General features: G+C 35.1%; 3 protein-coding genes across 3 annotated transcripts in view; all 3 read left to right on the top strand.

Moving 5' to 3' along the window:
- Positions 1 to 5,319, top strand: part of LOC133199044 (dynein axonemal heavy chain 6-like) — a 45,113-nt gene extending 39,794 nt beyond the window's left edge. The window contains exons 62-70 of the mRNA XM_061334933.1: positions 314 to 414; positions 1,218 to 1,322; positions 1,749 to 1,863; positions 2,394 to 2,515; positions 2,685 to 2,942; positions 3,212 to 3,458; positions 3,673 to 3,836; positions 4,028 to 4,250; positions 4,662 to 5,319. Of these exons, the coding sequence (XP_061190917.1) occupies positions 314 to 414; positions 1,218 to 1,322; positions 1,749 to 1,863; positions 2,394 to 2,515; positions 2,685 to 2,942; positions 3,212 to 3,458; positions 3,673 to 3,836; positions 4,028 to 4,250; positions 4,662 to 4,765 (1,439 nt within the window). The 3' untranslated portion in view covers positions 4,766 to 5,319. The remainder of the gene's footprint in view (positions 1 to 313; positions 415 to 1,217; positions 1,323 to 1,748; positions 1,864 to 2,393; positions 2,516 to 2,684; positions 2,943 to 3,211; positions 3,459 to 3,672; positions 3,837 to 4,027; positions 4,251 to 4,661) is intronic.
- A 4,009-nt stretch (positions 5,320 to 9,328) lies between these two features.
- On the top strand, positions 9,329 to 11,703 carry LOC133198741 (E3 ubiquitin-protein ligase DZIP3-like). The gene is made up of 3 exons (XM_061334750.1): positions 9,329 to 9,358; positions 10,813 to 11,426; positions 11,555 to 11,703. The coding sequence occupies exons 2-3, from the start codon at positions 10,829 to 10,831 to the stop codon at positions 11,701 to 11,703; spliced, it is 747 nt and encodes a 248-aa protein (XP_061190734.1). The 5' UTR covers positions 9,329 to 9,358; positions 10,813 to 10,828.
- Positions 11,704 to 12,275: 572 nt separating this feature from the next.
- Positions 12,276 to 18,219, top strand: LOC133198742 (uncharacterized). Its single transcript, XM_061334751.1, has 2 exons — positions 12,276 to 12,303; positions 15,059 to 18,219. Exon 2 carries the CDS (start codon positions 15,214 to 15,216, stop codon positions 17,587 to 17,589), a length of 2,376 nt encoding a protein of 791 aa, XP_061190735.1. The 5' UTR covers positions 12,276 to 12,303; positions 15,059 to 15,213; the 3' UTR covers positions 17,590 to 18,219.
- The last annotated feature ends 341 nt before the right edge of the window (positions 18,220 to 18,560 follow it).

Genomic DNA, 18,560 nt, shown 5'->3' on the forward strand with positions numbered 1-18,560 from the left:
AAAAAAAATCTCTACTAAAACTTATTTAGAGACATTTGATTTAATTTATCTTGAAATACTTTCTTGACCTATCATATGTACATGTACACCCCATCATACAAGATAAAGTAAATTTCAATGAACAGAAATTTATGTTGAATTTTGACCAAGTATGTAAACTGCTGGCCTCTGACACATGCACTTGGGGAGACGGATCCCCCTCTTTTCGGATTCCATTTCCAAAAAAGAAATGAAAGGGGGGGGGGGTCCATCCCCCAATGGCTGTGGCGTCTGATTACTGATTTTATTGATATTAAACTGTAACCCTTTTCAGTGCTTGGATCCAAGTGGAAGAGGATGATTTTCGGTGTCTGTTTCTTCCACGCTGTTATTCTGGAGAGGAAGAAGTTTGGTCCTCTGGGTTGGAACATCAGGGTAAGCCTCATTTTCTTTTTTTAGCCACCTCCTCCTTAAAGAACTGTTGCTATAGTTAAGTCATGAAATCAGTATTAAGGTTGAGGTACCGGGTATATTTTTCTCCAGATATTCTTTTGCAAAAACAAATGTGTAATTTGTCCAGAACTATTTTTGAAAATTGCAAAATGGTATTAGAAAGTTACAGTAAGTTAGCTTTATTGAATGACAGAAATGATCAATGTTATTTTTCTCAGTTTGAGTGGGTTCACTACTATTTGAACTCTCAGGTTTTATGAGTGTTATGATAATCTGTTTGATTTCAGTATGAGTTTGGTTGTCATGAGTGTGCTCAGTTGAATCATTAGATGTTATGAGTCTCTGACAATCTGTTTGTTTTCAGTATAAGTTCAGTGACAGTGATTGCGATTGTGCTCAGTTGAACTGTCAGATGTTTTGAGTCACTAATGATATTCTGTTTGTTTTCAGTATGAGTTTAGTGACAGTGAGAGTGATTGTGCTCAGTTGAACTGTCAGATGTTACGAGTCTTATTATAACCTGTTTGATTTCAGTATGAGTTTAGTGACAGTAATTGTGAGTGTGCTCAGATGAACTGTCAGATGTTTTGAGTTACTAATGATATTCTGTTTGATTTCAGTATGAGTTTAGTGACAGTGATTGTGAGTGTGCTCAGTTTATCTGTCAGATTTTATGAGTCTCTAATTATTCTGATTTCAGTGTGAGTTTAGTGACAGTGATCTTGAGTGCGCTTAGTTAAACTATGAAGATATTTTGAGTCTGATGATATTCTGTTTGATTTCAGTATGAGTTCAGTGACAGTGATCGTGAGTGTGCTCAGTTGAATTGTCAGATGTTCTGTGCAGAAGGAGTCATTCCATGGGATGCCCTTATCTACATCACAGGCATGGTATGTATCATTCTAAATGTTTCAGGTGTCGTACATGTAATAAATTTTGTAAAAATATTACTAGAAATCTAATATATACAATTTAGGAGGTTGCACATCTATAGGCAATATTTTTAAGTATGTGAAATATCCTTTATATCTGACAATTTTATATTGTACAATATATTTACCTCCTCAAATCTTCTGCTTTTATTACCTAGCTTATAAATATTTGTTGTGAATCAGGTACTTATACATGTAAATAAAAAAAAAGTGTAATGTAACTATTTGTGGATTTCACATTGATAATTGTTAAAATAATGATGTTGCATAGACGGTGGCTGTAAATGAAGTGTTTTTTATCCTCCATTTTTGTTTAGATCCCCTTCATTCCTAATTATTTATTGTCAAAGGATGTTATAAAAGTTTTCTGTACAAATGTTTCAGATTACCTATGGAGGTCGTGTGACGGATGCTATTGATCAGAGATGTCTGGAGACCATCCTAAAGACTTTCTTTTACCCCAACACCCTGGAGGAGGGTTACAAGTACTCACCTTCAGGTAAACCTACAGACTTGTTAATACTTACTCCATAAACAAGTCCACCAAGAAATTATAAACTGTAACAAGTTCAAATACTTCAAACCTCATTATCTAGAACTCAATGGGACTGATAAAATAATTTGAGATATCCTAGGATTTGAGATTTCGAGGGTAAAAAAAACTAAAAGGGTAAGTGACTGGGACTTTGACATATACATGGTATTCAAGATATCAGTGTTTGAGATACTTAAGTTCAACTGTACTGCAGTTTTAACATTTGTGCATGATGTCACTATGTCCCTGCTTGATAAATGTCACATTTACAAATGGAGTATATAATTTCCATTACATGCCCCTACCTTTTCTCTCTGCTGCAGAATACATAGATATTTTTGTTGCTTATTTCTTATATAACAATCCTACATTGAAAATTTGTGATGTTAAGATGAAGTTAATTAATTACAGAAATTAATTGTGAAATAAATTATGTTGCTTTGTGAAATGTTACAGGTATAAATTATGTCCCTGACTGTTATTAATTATTACAGGTATATACTATGCCCCTGACTACCCTACACTACAGGAATACAGAGATTATATAGAGACTCTACCTATTAATGACGAACCCGAGATATTTGGCATGCATGAAAATGCTAACATTGCATTCCAGGTAATGATAATAAAGTTTTTAAATTTTTGTTCTTAAAGATATTTTCTCCAAGTTTTGAAGAAGATATGTAAAAAGAAATTGAGCTTAATAATCAACATAATTGGTGTAAATAAATAAATGCTGTAAATGACTGAATGCTGTAAAAAAAAACAATGAATGTATTTTCCAGGCAGAGGAGACTAACCACCTGATCCAGACCATTCTGGATGTCCAACCCCGTCAGTCTAGTGGTGGTACTGGAAAATCCAACGATGAGATTGTGTACGAGTTAGCGGAGAGCATTCTGGGTAAACTGATGGATAAACTCGACATTGAGCAGGCCAATCAGGAAATGTTTGAGCCAGACGAGAAAGGTCGACTGAATTCACTGACCACTGTACTGACTCAAGAAGTGGACAGATTTAACAAGCTCCTTAAGGTCATCAAGGTTAGTAGAGGTCAAGGTTATTTATGCACTATTCTCAAATACAAGATGCAATATGTCTCCAGTTCTAAATTGACATAGTGAGTCAAATGAATCCATTCTATGTACCATGAACAGAATATCTTTCAACAAATTGGAACAACAAATTCATTTTAAGAGTTTTTATTTCATACAAAGACTCATACCTATCAAATCTTCTTAGATAAATATTAATATAACACATTGTTACAATATATTTTTATAGAGATTTTTTTTCCATTTGTGTTTTGTAGAACTCTCTTGATCAGCTGAAGAAGGCCATCAAAGGTTTTGTTGTGATGAGTGATGAGTTAGAACTTGTCTACCAAGCCTTCATCAACAGTCAGGTTCCCAGCCTGTGGGCTAACGCTGCCTACCCCTCCCTGAAGCCCCTGGGTAGCTGGGTCAATGACCTCATTTACAGATGTGCCTTCATTGATAACTGGGTCAGGCACGGACAGCCCAAATCTTTCTGGATGTCTGGGTTCTTCTTCCCTCAAGGTTTGTTTTCGTTTTTTAATACTTATATTTTAAAAAATGGCTATATATATATTTGTACATTGTGAGTTTATCAGATAATTGGTTCATCTAAATTACTAAACCTCAGGGGCTGTCAAATCCCATTGCATTGCACTTACGGCTATTGAATATTTAAGTAAAGAGTTTATTGTGAGTATATATACTGCCAATATTGATTTTTCCCCCTCTCGTTTAGGGTTCTTGACTGGTACCCTCCAGAATTATGCCAGGAAGTACAACCTTCCCATTGATCACCTTACCTTCCATTTCCACCCTCTCCCTCATTTCCGCGATCAGAAAGAGGTCACAGCTCAGATGGCGGAACTCAAATTTGGGGAGGAGATTGAACTGGACAAAGAAGTAAGAAGCACTGTATTACAGCATTTGAAACTCTGGAATTGTGAAAATTTGGGGCGCCATATCTGAAAAATATTTCAATGATGTTTACTGTACATTTTTTTTAAAAAAAAGTCATGAAATTCAACCCAATAAAGGATTAAAGTTTAAATTTTAAAAATATTTAAAAAAACAATATTTGAATTTTCCTGCAGCTGCCCACTCCTCAAGATGGTGTCCTGGTCCATGGAATGTTTATGGATGGATTCCGCTGGGATGAGAAGGAAATGGTGGTCACAGACTCCATTAAAGGCATAATGAACTCAGCACTGTGTATGTTCCACATGGAGCCTAAGATGGACTTTGTTCCTGATGAGGCAGACTATATTGCCCCACTGTACAAAACCTCAGCCAGGGCTGGAGTCCTGTCCACAACAGGTAATTCATGATATACAGATACATGTAAATAATTGTTATACAGGTTAGAGTACTGTCAAGATTTTTATACTCAGGAGATCAAGGACCTGTTTGGACATTTATTATTAAACTACCTCTCCAAATAGAACTGTTATTGATATGTATATTTTATCTCACAGTGTTTTTCTTCCCATCCATCTTCCTACTATTACACCTCTTTAGTAAGACTGCATAAACCACGGAGCCTTACAAAATTAAAGTTACATTATCTTTTTCTCTGCATTTTGAAAAAACCAAACTTTTGAGATTTTTTTTTCAAGTTTTCTAGTTTTTATGCAGTTAACTTCATTTTACAGTTTTATATAGACACAGCAGTCACATACATGTAGCAATGCTACTCATAGATATGCTCACCATATTTTTTTTTTGCAGGGCATTCCACTAACTTTGTGGTGTTTGTTCATCTGCCTTCTAAGCAGCCTCAAGACTACTGGATATCTAAAGGTGCTGCCCTCTTGTGTCAACTGAATGATTAAAAGGCAGACAACTCTAAAGCATTTAAATGGATTTTTTGTTGGTTAGAATACATTGCACAAAGGATGTGAAAGTTAAATTTTTTTACATAGAGATTTCACTAATATTCCGTCCTTATATTTAGAGACTTTATTTATATGTTATATGAACTGTGATAATTTTACAAGTATTTGTGTGCATTTTGATTTTAATTCTATTAGAATAATGATGTATTTTTGTATATACCGGGTATATATATTTATATATTTTTGTTGACTTAAAAGATGTTTTTTCTGATAAGTGCAAGTTGCTTGTTGAGGGCCTTAATTTAGTCTCTTTTTTTCTCTAAAATAATTTGATTATTTACACTTTGTTTATTATCCAACTGTGATTCGGGTGTGCCTTTTGTTTTGTTTTTTTTATCTGTCTGTATTACAGTTCATCAATATCTTTTACATTTCATGAATATGAACCTTCTAGTTTTGCTGTGAATTTCACATTAAAAAAATCCTTGTTTCTTAGGTAATTGAGTTATTTATTTAATGTTCTTTTAAAAATTATTCAAAACATTGGATGTTAATTACTGTGTTGATTTTCCCGTTATCATTCTGTACATCTTTTATAAGTTGTGATTAATAAAATGTCTCATCTAACTTTTGTTTTACTTTTGATCACATACTGAAGAGGGGGGATGGGTGATCACATACTGAAGAGGGGGTATGGGTGATCACATACTGAAGAGGGGCATGGGTGATCACATACTGAAGAGGGGGTATGGGTGATCACATACTGAAGAGGGGGTATGGGTGATCACATACTGAAGAGGGGGTATGGGTGATCACATACTGAAGAGGGGGATGGGTGATCACATACTGAAGAGGGGCATGGGTGATCACATACGTAGGAGGGGGGATGGGTGATCACAAGCTGAAGAAGGGGGATGGGTGATCACATACTGAAGAGGGGGGATGGGTGATCACATACTGAATAGGGGCACAGGTGCTTGTGGACAGGACCTCCTCCACTTAAATGTGTGCTAGAAAAATTATTTATGGAACAAAACAATGAGAAAATGGCCCGGAGTGTATATATGGGGGGGGGGGGTTAAAATCTTATCAAGGCTGTAGATATCAACAACATTAGATGTAAGTGTTCCCGATTTACATGTTCATGTTCATTCGCTTAACCGTAGCGCACTGTAGAGCAATACAAGGTGATGTGCGTTAAAATATGCATGATTGCGGGGGAAGTGGGTAAAAAAAAAAAAATAAAAAATAAGCCAAAATGGGGGCACTGGGGAAAATTTTGTAAGGGAAAATGACAGTCTTGGAAAGGGGAGCATAGCAAAAAACAGAGGAGAAGGTTTACAAGAAATTTAAAATTAGATATCCTTTGTCTTTCACACACCGTCAGGTCATTGTGATTTAGTCGCTCACGTGGCGCAGTGGTTAGAGCGTCTGCTCTAGAGTCTCGGAGTAAGGAGTTGATCCTTACGTCGCGGGTTCGAATCCCACTGTGGGGCGTGGAGACCGGTCCTTCGGATGAGACCATATAAACCGAGGTCCCGTGTCGCAGTAGGTGCTGGCACGAAAAAGATCCCGCACTGCTCAAGTAATGGCCGTAAGTGCCGAGTATAGGACAAAATTTGCAGCTCTCCACTGGCAAGTGGTGGCGTCTCCATATGAGTGAAAAATTCTCGAGAGGGACGTTAAACAACATACAAACAAACAAACATTGTAAATTTAAGGGACCGAGAAGCCTTAGTGTATAAAAGGCTGCTAGAAAATAAAATGTAATGGTTGACATGCGTCCATTTTATTTCATAGTTGAAATGAAGAAGTTAAATGTCTATAGGTCAAGGCCAGTAATAAATATTGATATAGTCAAGACTATTGTATTTTAGTGACTTCTGATAACTAAAATTATTATTTTGAGGATTATTACCATATTGCACCTTGACATTGTACAGTATTACAATATTGTGACACGATTGTGGTGTTTTTCTTTGAAGTTTGCTGTTATGTATTAGCAATACAGAACAGAAATACAGTGGGCGGAGCTACTTTCCGTTCTGTATTAGCTCTGTATACTGTATTTGTATTAGCCAACTGTTCTACATCTAAAATACAGCACGGTCTAAAAATAAATCTGATTCAACTTATCAAAAGCACGTACAAATAGTAAATGCTGATTTTTTTTCCTATTATAAATCACAGGTGCTTGAGGACAGGACCCCCCCCCCCCCAATATAGACCCCCGGGCATTTTCGACTTTTTTTTCTCATAAATTATCCTTCAATGACATATTTGTGATATAATCTATACCAACAATTGGAAAAATTACCTAAAACAAAAATTTTATAAAATCTACCCCACTCTATATATAAATTTTTATATATAGGGTAGGGAAGTAATTTTTATAAAATGTTTTTTTAAGTCAATTTTCCGAATTGCTGATATAGAGATTATATCATAAATGTGTCAGCCATATATAATTTATGAGAAAAAGTCGAACAGGCCCGGGGGTCTGTATCGGGGGGGGGGGGGAGGGAGGGAGGGTCCTGTCCTCAAGCACCTGTGTTATAAATTTGAAGAAATATTTCCTTAGGAATGTAAAATGTCAAAATTTCTCAATCACTTTTAAAAAAATTATTCCACACAGAATCTACACGTTATTTCGATCCAAACGAAAAGGAAAAATCGCAATTATGGAAAACATCCTATGTTGGAGAAATTCCTGAAAACCTGTTTGCTTTCCCTGCTTTTTTGTGTCCCCTTCAAAATAGTAAAGCCAATCGGTTCGCGGATGCAGCATACATTACGTGAAATTCGCACTCCCCCTCCCCCCCCCCCCCCATTTTCCACTCTTCTCGTGTAAACTCAATCAAGTCTATTTTTTAGGATTTTTTTTTTTTTTAATTTCATCTTAAATCCTTATCGCTGACGACTGCCGCACATCTCTTTCACTTCGTTTTTAATGTCGCATTTCAATAAGAAAATGAAAATCCGTAACATCAAAGTCCATCGAAAAACTATCTGTATGCCCTGTATGTGTATCTATATAGTTAACTGAGATTTTAAGACCCCTGAAATAATTCGGATCAAATTCCATTTACAACAAGGTTAAACAGTTAAATCGTCCACCTTATCAATTAAGACTGACTTCGAGTCTGTTACGTCTTACCCCGTTGTCAAAACTAATCTGACTAAATCTTACGTTGTCCGTGAAAATATATATATACTGCGGATGTATACTCCCTGTCGAGGCCTCATCTACAGAAAGAACAAACGAACTCTGGCGGAAGTTTGGATGCTGCACAGGTATGAAGTGGGCGGTGCTTTTTTTGATTGATCGTGTCACAAATCATTTAGAGAACTCGACAGGTTCTGTATCGTAGATACAAATTTGGGGTGGAGACTCGTGCTATATACGCACTCGTCCACCCCAAAACAGTACCTGTCTCGTTCTCTAAATAATACTAGTTGTTCGATTTTCACACGAAATCCTTTTTTCGAGAATTCACTTTCTTTAGACAAAATCAGGAACTGACAGACCTTTAGGTGAATGAAAACTCTAGAATACTGTAAACAAGATTTTATTTCAACAACGAGGTACATACATGTATATTATATAGATGGTCCGCTCTCTTGGCAATTTCATAGTGATAAAGCCATACTGAACTTCTGAATTTCCAAGTGAGAAAAATGGGGCAAGTTTTACACAAATAAAATGAACCTTTGTTTCCTGTTCAAAACTGCAACACGTACTTTGGGAATATAAAAATAGAACTGCTACACCTTGTTATCATTGTACGGGGCATAAGACAACAAATGGTCACAAACCAGGACTAATTTTGCTGTGACAAGGTCTAAAAAACGAGAATAATATTAGCGAAATTCCTCATAATTTAACTATAAAGTATCCGAACTATTGAAAACTGTTCATAAGGTGCTACTTTTATTCACTCTTGTTTGAAAAGTATCGAAATCATTGTAGATTTTTAAGAATTTCGTCATAGAAAAGAGGACTCCTGACATAAGCTTTGGCAGTTCATATTTTAGCGTAATTTGGAGTTTCTAACATTTAATGGCACTCATATTTCTATTTTTTTTTTTATTTGTGCAACCACAGGTACTTGGGTCTTGGTTTATAAATATGTATGTACCTTATTGATATGTAAAAAAAAAAGGTAAAGTACATCTTTAACATATCAATAAGGTACATACATATTTATAAACCAAGACCCAAGTACCTGTGTGTGCAAGAATGAAAGAAAGGAAATACGATTATAGCAAGAAAACAAATGGTATTACATGTATTCGGTTATTAGGCAGAGTTTTCTGCCATACAGACTTAGCCACAGTTAATATCTAGAGTTTAAAAAAGAAATATAACAAAAAGTGAGTAAATCACGTTATTTAAACTTCTATGCGCTTCCATATTCATCAAAACATGGGGCGGAAAGAATGACAACAACAAACAAACGAGATCACTGCTAGGATTATTGTCGTCAATCAGAGGATTTTCTGTTTAGAACTTTTTCAAAAAAGTTTATCTTTTGAAGGGAAGTTCATTTTGAATGTATATGAAATGCAATGCTCTCAGTCGTCTAAGAGGTATAGTTTCTTCAGATTAATCTAAAATTTGCTTTCATAATACACATGTACGGACACATGTAATTCGTTTAGAGATTTTTTTTTTTTTGTACATTGTAGTATACAGATGTGTAAAATATCTGCGTATTAAAATTACAATTGTATACATGGACATTTGAAGTGATTAATATATAGTTTGATATGAATTAGAAAAATAACAGTATGACCTACAAATTTATTGCGAGGCCATCCACGGGCACTGGAAGTTATTGTAATTAACCTCCTCCGGGGGCCCAAATTGGACTAATAAATCTTGTATCTTGTATATAGCATTTGCATGTATAAAGAGGTCCTTTTTTTATACGTGCACATACATGTACTATATTATATTAACATTAACTTCAAATGCGGCACTGTGACTGTGAGGCAAACTACTTTGATCATCATTCGGTCATTATAATCAGGCGCGGATCCAGGAATTTTTTCCAGGGGGGGAGGGTCCACCCCAGTCAATATATTCCCAACCCAGAAAATTTCGTGACAAGCAGAAATAAAAAAAAATCCTGTTGTTGTTGTTGTGGTGGGAGTGGGGTTTGGTTCCAAAGCCAATTTTTATTTAGATGAAATTTTACCCAATGCATGTATACAGGAAAAGAATTTTCTTCTCTATAATTGAAAGGCCATTTTAGTCATTTTGACATTGAAGCATCCTCGCGGTGTTTGAATTTAGAGACCCCATAATCAGGGTAGGGCCATAAAATGGGATCACTATTTTTTAGGGGAATATAAAATCTTTTTTTAAATATCTTCTGAAGAACAACAGGGCTAAAGGAAATGATGTGAGCGTTGTGACCCACGGGTTTTTTTGTCATATCTTGCAAAAGAGAAAAATGAGAAGTTCAAACGTGACACACAGATACCTTATGACCTGTTGGTGTATCATGACCTTGGTCCAAGATCATTTGGGCAAGTTCAAGGTCACAAACAGAAAAAAATGTATATTTTTACTGTACTCTCATATTTTGCAATGGAGGAACATTGGGAGTTCATATACTTCACACGAACTCACGAAGGTTGCTGATAATCTGAGAATTTGTATGATTATCACCAAGGTCATTTGCACCTCTCAAAACCACTGGCAGAAAAATGTTTAATTGGTAATGGGGAATTTAAAAAAAATGCATCCAGAGTATTATTTTGTGAGCTTGCTCACAGTACCTCTACCTTATTTCTAAAAAGAAAATCAATATAAAATCCGAAGACGCACATTATGTCATTTTAATCTAAAGGCAGAGAAGATGAAAGTGATCTAGATATTGTGTCGAAAGACAGCTAAAAGTAATATCAAATTTAAAAAAAAATACATCTCTGCTGTCGATTCATAGATTTAATTCTTTTGTAAAAAGGTCCATTCTATAATTTATTCAAAATAAATATTTGTCTCATCCATATGATTATGTGTTATTTTTCTATAGATGATATGTTCCTGAGATGGCCCAATGCAAATACGCATCTACAAAGCAGACGACAAATGCAGCACGTTTATCACGTGTAGTAATTGACGTATTTACAGACCTTTTTCGGGAAATTTTGCAACTGCATATAACAGAAATTCAATTTCCATTTGTGCTGCAAGAAAAAAGAGACAAACTCTGTTTTATACTAAATAAAAATCAGAAAGAATGTTTGTATCCAGCAAAAGATTTATTCACTGGTACATATAAAGAATTTGACCTGTCATTACTTTACATTCTCCTCCGTAATGTAAGTGGCATACCATCACACCAGCATGGATGGGGGAAAACTCCAAAGCCAATGGATCGGAGCGTATCTGCAAATATTGAACGTGTTCGAGAAATAAGGAATAAGTATTGCGGGCATAGTGGGAGTGTTTCGCTTAATGATAGTGATTTTCATAGTATATGGCAGGAATTGCGTCTTATTATAGGAGAAATCGAAGCAGCATTGAAGTTGACAACTTACACAGATGCTATAAATTTCTTGGAAAATGAAACAATGGATCCCGAGCAACAAGAAAGATATCTCTCTATTATTGATGATCAACAAGTTACGATTTCTGATGTTAAAAGTACGTGGAATATGATAAATAATACTGAAGGTTCAAAGTTGAAGATGAAAGCATAATAACTTTTTTAAGGATTTTGTGGCTGCAAACTTAACGTATTTGTAAGATACTTAATGGATTTTCTTCTTCAGGTACACAAGATATAATAATGAAAGAGCAAATAAGACAGAATCAGGAAATTGAAAGACAAGGAGAAAAGCTTTGCAGCCTTAAAAAGCTAAGTAAGAAAGTTCAAATAACGAGCAAGAAAAAAAAAAACCCACAGGTGTTATACTTTTGATATAATATACTCTCATGTGAATTAGTTGAAACTGATTCATCGAGGAACATTTGTTAACAAAACACTATTACCCTAGCTTTACACCTTACTCTCCATCGCTTGACGACGGATGTTATTCTAAAAACAAAAAAATTATGCGCCCTCAGTTCTCTAAATTATGTTTGTTTTTATAAGTCATTCAGTATGATTTAAGAAATATTACATGTAGTTGAGTGTAACATTGAAAATTTTCATCCCTAGAAACTTGAAATTGGTAGATATTTTACTTCAGTGAAAATATCTAATTGTGAGAAGTATTTGACAGAGTAATATTTTTTTTCTGTGGAGTTCAATAAAGTTAATTGTGAGCTGGATGACCACTAATTAATTTTACTCAGTATAAAAGTAAATGATTTTTTACCTCAATAAAAATAATTTTACTGGACTAATAATATTTAATTGTGAATAGCTATAGCCAGTGTTTTATGTTAATTGCAATGATATAATGATTTTATTTGAATTAACATAAATAATTGTGAGGAGCATGGCCAACCACAATATGATGCATTTTTATTTTTACAGATGAATTTGCAATTTTTCCTGAAGCAAGAAATATTTTAGGTAAGAGATTGTCAGTTATGGCTAACATATCATATACTGCCATTTAATCTTTTGAAAAAATCAAAGATTATTGTTACTTATCGTTCAACTAGGCTTGCAAACAATGCATGGGTAAGTTTTACGTTTTCTCTGTGAAATATTTTATAAATATTCTTAGTTCACCGAATCTTTGACGTCTGTTTTTCTATCCTTAAGCTTTACCCACTTTTTGACTTCTCTTTAACCAGTGGGCAAATTTCAACAATGATTAGTATACTGTCTCAGTGAAAAAAAAAGAAATTTAAAGTTTTTCATACGAAGGGTCCTGTCCCCCTTCAAGGAGAGAGTGAAGATTGATTGATTGATTGTATATTGTTTTACGTCCCATTCGAGAATTTTTCACTCATATAGAGACGTCACCATATACCGGTGAAGGGCTTCAAATTTTGACCTTTACTCGGCACTCAGGGCCATTGAGCAGTGAGGGATCTTTATCGTGCCAACGCCTGTCGTGACACGGGGCCTCGGTTTTTAAGGTCTCATCCGAAGGACCCGCAACTTTCACTTCAAAGTGCCGAACGCATGGCGAAGGAACAGTTGCTACCCATTTTTTATCGACTTAGGTCAGTCGCGGCCGAGATTTGAACTCACGACCTCCCGATCACGGAGCGAGCGCTCTACCGACTGAGCTACCGTGAACGGTGAGAGAGTGAAGAAAAAATGGGTCAAATTATTAATCAATGTTTCAAGTTCCGCTAGTAGGAAAGATAACATTCTGTAAAGGCTCTCTGGCAAAGTGTAGAATCTAAATAATTTTATAAGAGGGGCCACAATAGGAAGAAAGGTTCAAACCATCCCCCCCCCCCCATATCGGTTAAGGGGGCAAGTTTTAAAAAGATAGTATTTTTTTTAAATTTTATTTAAAGTCGGGAAATTAAAAAAAAAATCTTTGAAAAATGTAATTCTACGTAATAAGATTTTATGTAATAAATTATGAAAAATATTTGTATAAAATCTTCTCATCCGCAGCAGGGTCGTATTTCATCACATTAGTAACTTTGTATGTATTTTTAAGTTGTGCAGATTCCAAATTGTTCACTTGATACCTTTGAAATATTACATTTTTTCTCAGTAACTGACAAGGCATGTATGATTTTTCCTATTTAAACAAGATGTTTTTGTGAAACACTGATGCACCAGTATGGCAACTTATAGCAAAGGTTAAACTTTCTCAAATGCAAATCAAATATGTTGGTACCCAAAGAAAGGTCTTGTACCGAGGAATATACCTGTGAAAAATGAAAGCCCTAGCAGCAACCATTGAATAGATATGGAAAAGCTTAAAGTTTTTCAAAAGTGAGTTAAACATCAAGGTCAAATGGTCAAAATTAATGGTGCCCATGGAAAGGCCTTCTCACAAGAAATATACAGGTGAAATATGAAACCCGTAGCACCAATCGTTCTAAAGTTATGACCAAAGTTAAAGTTTTTCAAAAGTAGGTCAAACTCCAAGTTCAAGGTCAATGGATTAAAATTGTTGGTAACCACAGGAAGGTCGTGTCACAAGGAAAAAACACATGTTAAATATGAAAGCCCTAGCACCAACTTTTCAAAAGTGTCCAAGGTTAAAGTTTTCCAAAAGTAGGTCAAAGTCCTAGGTCGAAGGTCAAAGGTTCATAGTTGTTGGTATCCAAAGGACGGTCTTGTCACAAGGATTACATATGTGAAGTATGAAAGCCCTAGCACCAACCGTTCCAAAGGTATGGTCAAGGTCAAAGTTTTCCAAAAGTAGGTCGAACTCCAAAGTCAAGGTTAAAGTGTCAAAGTTATTGGTATCAAAAGGAAGGTTTTGTCACAAGGATTAAATATGTGAAGTATGAGAGCCCTAGTACCAACGGTTCAAAAGTTATGGCCAAGGTAAAAAAAATTCAAAGGTAGGTCAAAGTCCTAGGTCAAGGTCAAAGGGTCAAACTTATTGGTATCCAAAGGAAGGTCTTGTCATAAGGATACATTTTTGAAGTATGCAAGCCTTAGCACCAACCATTCAAAAGTTATGGCCAATGTTAAAGTTTTCCAAAAGTAGGTCAAAGTCCAAGGTCAAAGGGCCAAAGTTTTGGTACTCAAAGGAAGGTCTTGTCACAAGGATTACACAGGTAAAGTATGAAAGCATTAGCACCAACTGTTCAAAAGTTACGGCCAAGGTTGAAGTTGGGTAAAATTTTGCAAAACTGGGTCAAACTCCAAAGTCAAGGTTCAAAGGTCAAATATGGTGGTACCCAAAGAAAGGTTTTGTCACAAGGAATACACACGTGAGATATGAAATCCATAGCTCCAACCAATCAAAAGTTATTGGCAATATTTCAGTTTTCGCAGACAGACAGATAGACAGCTAGACAGACAGACGGACGGACAGGGCAAAAACTATATACCCCCGAATCTTCGATACGGGGGCATAAATATGCAAACATCATACAAAAGACTATTTTGTATGACATTTTGTATGAAATATTTTTATACATATACCGGTATGCTACAACATATGAATTGCAATTAATAAGTAACATTTCTTTGGTTATGATAAAATAATTTAAAACCAAACTTACGTTTAAATGAAAAAAGGTAGCATCCAGTTCAATTGAATAATGAGCTGCTAATTAAAAGTTCAATAGTTATGTGAATTTGTATGTAAGTGTAAAGCAAAGATCCGTTAAATCAACTATAATGTATAATATGTATGATATAATGTCAAATCATGGATCAAATGATTCTCTTTCAGTTAATACGGCGACTGTGCTAAGGACACATCGGTCATCAGAAACATACACGATTACATCCGCTGTCCAAGGAACAATAGAAAAGCTGAGAAAGTATAAAATTTCCGTTTTAGTAGGATATGGTGGAGAAGGAAAAACGACTACGGCTTATGAAGTAATGTGTCATATGTTAGATAACTCCAGGGATAATCCACTTACACCCGTTGAAATAAAATATCCAGAGGAATGGAGCAAAGTAGTAAATGTCCATGGGAATTTTATTGTTTTCCTTGATGATTTCATCGGTTCATTTAATCTAGATACAGATGCAATGGAAAAGTGGAAAAATCACGTAAATTTTATTTTTCCCTCAATAAAAGGGCAAAATATATATCTAATGTTTGGGATAAGGAAAAATGTTATGGAAGCGGCAAAGAACTTTTACCAGTACTATGAATTTTTTAGTGAAAGGTATATAATTGACTTCTCCAAAGAATTTGCCCTGTCAGAAAAGGAAAAATTAACAATGCTAGAAGCTTATGAAAAGAAATATATTAACAAAAATGCCAGTTTGCAAGGCAAAGAGATGAATGGGCATCTCAAAGAAAATGCTACAGAGAAAATATGTCAATTATCAGACTTGGATAAAACAAAAATTGTCCAGTCTAATCCTTTTTATGGTTTTCCTCTCACATGTTTCCAGTTTTTCACAATACGAGAATGTTATGAACTTGGGCCTGCATTTTTTTTGCGTCCAAACCGAGAGCTATTTACACGAATAGAAAACATGCGCACTTCAAACAATACATACGAAAAAATACGTTACACAGTTTTGTCTTATATTTTTGTACATGGATCTATTTGTATTGTAGACTTCGACGTTGCCTTATATGAGACTGTTTGCAGTAAAGTACGTTTAGAAGGCATCACGAAAATTGAAATACAGGATGCTATACATTCAATGGATGGATCATTTCTTTCTAAATCATCAAAAGGAAAATACGTGTTTTCACATGACACAATTTTTGAGACAGTTTTAGTATCATTTGGGCAATTGGCACCCGATGTTGTAATTAAAATGTGTAGTAGACAAAAATTGCAAGAACTGATTCGAACCGAAAACTGTGAGATGAAGCAGCATGAAGTTGTTCTGAAGATTACAAAAGAAAACTTCAGTGATCTTTGCCAGAGAATGTTGCATGGTGATGATGGCGATGATATCACATCAAAACCATTGCTTGCAGCTAGAGACATAGCCTGGCATCCTGCTTCCACCGATCCCAATTTTGTGTCTCATCTTTTACATTTGGATGCTTCAGAAAGACTGATTGACGTTCTATCAGAGCTCCTGAAAGTATTGCCATTTTGTCCACAAAAAGAACCGACACTACTTTTTATGTTGTTGGAAGATTTTGGTCCACACATCACCAATCTAGAAGAATCAAGAAAACCCACCATAACTGATGCAGCTATTTTCAAATTAGTTTCAGAAATTGTGCAGTTTACATGTGATAAGGAGAAATACATTTTATGTATACTGAGATATGTACAAAAATATAGAAATGTTGAAAATCTTGTAGATGCAAAGATCGGAGGACAGTCTTTTCATAGCCTGTCTCTCATTCACTATTGTGTACTTCATGGCTGGAGTAATGCTGTAAATTTTATCCTTCAGTATAGAGATCCAATAAAAACGGGGGAAAATTGGACATGTGCTCATATAGCAGCATATGCAGGACGTTTTGAATTACTGAGCAAGTTTGAAGCTCGTAATCAGGATGTAGAAAGATTAGAGAGGACAAACGAAGGTTATTCAGTACTTCAGACTGCAATGCTTGGTCTCAGGTACGGACTTGGTGAGGTGTACAAACCGTCTTACAGCATGAAAACAGGCATGTTCTATTCTTTTCATTTTAGCATTGTATTTCCAGGAGAGGAAAGCTTTAGAAACGTGTTGAATTTTTTGCTTCAAGTTGGGAACACTAAAACAACACCAAATGACATCGAAATGCGCGTGGATGATATTCATAACGACAATGCCGTTATACATGCTTTAGTTAATCACTCTCAGTATGATACCAATAGGCGTTATTGTGATCCCACACAGAAATATGGAAATAATATAGTGTTTTACTTGACTATTCATAATTATGCAGATATCCTGGTTCTGTTACTCAAAGAAAATAGAGGTATTGCACTTTACAGGAATGAAAATGAACTGCCGACTCCATTACACTTGGCTGCATATCTTGGTAGATATAAAATTGTGAAAATATTATTGGAATGTGGAGTATTTGTTCAAACCCCTGCCTTGGAACTATCTCTTCTGGAAGCAGTCAAAAGTGGTGAAAAACTTTGTGGAAGAACTCTACGATATGACTTGATAAAGCATGAAAAAAATGATTGGATATCTTGCTGGAATGATGGCGAAAATGAAATTCTGGATTTCAAGCTTAAATCAGTTATGTTTGTGAAAGTCCGCTTTGGAAATGCCAGCGACTTTAGAGACACAAGTGAATATATACAAGGAAACAGAGAGTTGGCGCTTCACTAAAGTCTAAAAGACATTGAGTGCACAAAAGATTGCACATTTTCAGTCTCACTCCTAAGACCGTGAAGCGAAGGCTAGCCGAAGCAAAAGTTTGGATTTCAATTATGCTGACTTAATACATTGTACCGATCTTTAAAGGTACTATACACATATTATACAAATATAGCCATTTTTTAAGTCGATCCATATATATATATCGACTTTACAGCACGACTGAGCACGAATTTTGTATATCTATGGATTGACCGAATCAAAGCGCTATATTTATTATATCACTTTCTTTGGAACGAAATAGAGACAAAAAAAAATCATTATTAGAATTTACATGAAGACTTCTTTGCTATAAACACATCTTTGGATTTTTCCTAGGTTACTTTGAGTAAGTCAAACCAATATCATAAAATTTAATTTAAATATCAAGCAAACCCGTAAGATTTCTTGAACTACACAGTAAAAATGATATAACCATAAATGGATTATCAACCTAAAGGCATGTTTATCGGAAAAATAATGAGGGTTACTGATGTGATGCATTGTTAAAATCTCGAGAAATATTATCAAATAAAAAATGCTTGTATGTCGATACGATATATCCTGGTGAGCTTGAAATAAAAGATACCACAGAGTCTGACACATCTGTTTCATATTTGGATATTTTACTAGATGAAGGCTTTAATGGTAATCTAACAAACAAGCTATATGATAAACGTGATGACTTTTACATTTCAATTGTCAACTTCCCTTACTTATGCAGCAATATACCTTCATCACCTGATACGGGGTTTATATCTCTCAGTTGATTCGATATGCAAGAGCATGCTCTACGTATGAACAATTTCTAAAACGAGGTAAGTTATTGACAAACAAGTTGATGAAACAAAAATAGCAGCAGTCTCGATTTAAGTCGTCATTTGATAAGTTCTATGGTCGATACAATGACCTTGTCAGCAAATACAATCTATCATTAAGACAAA

Source organism: Saccostrea echinata, unplaced genomic scaffold, assembly GCF_033153115.1.
Source record: "Saccostrea echinata isolate AGI-Se365-2 ecotype Australia unplaced genomic scaffold, CSIRO_AGI_Sech_v1 ptg000033l, whole genome shotgun sequence".
Lineage (NCBI taxonomy): Eukaryota > Metazoa > Mollusca > Bivalvia > Ostreida > Ostreidae > Saccostrea > Saccostrea echinata.

Coding starts and splice junctions, on each gene's coding strand:
- LOC133198741 (XM_061334750.1), top strand. CDS start 10,829: ATGGCCCAATGCAAATACGCATCTACAAAGCAGACGACAAATGCAGCA. Junction 11,427..11,554: donor TACGATTTCTGATGTTAAAA/GTACGTGGAATA, acceptor TTTCTTCTTCAG/GTACACAAGATATAATAATG.
- LOC133198742 (XM_061334751.1), top strand. CDS start 15,214: ATGTGTCATATGTTAGATAACTCCAGGGATAATCCACTTACACCCGTT.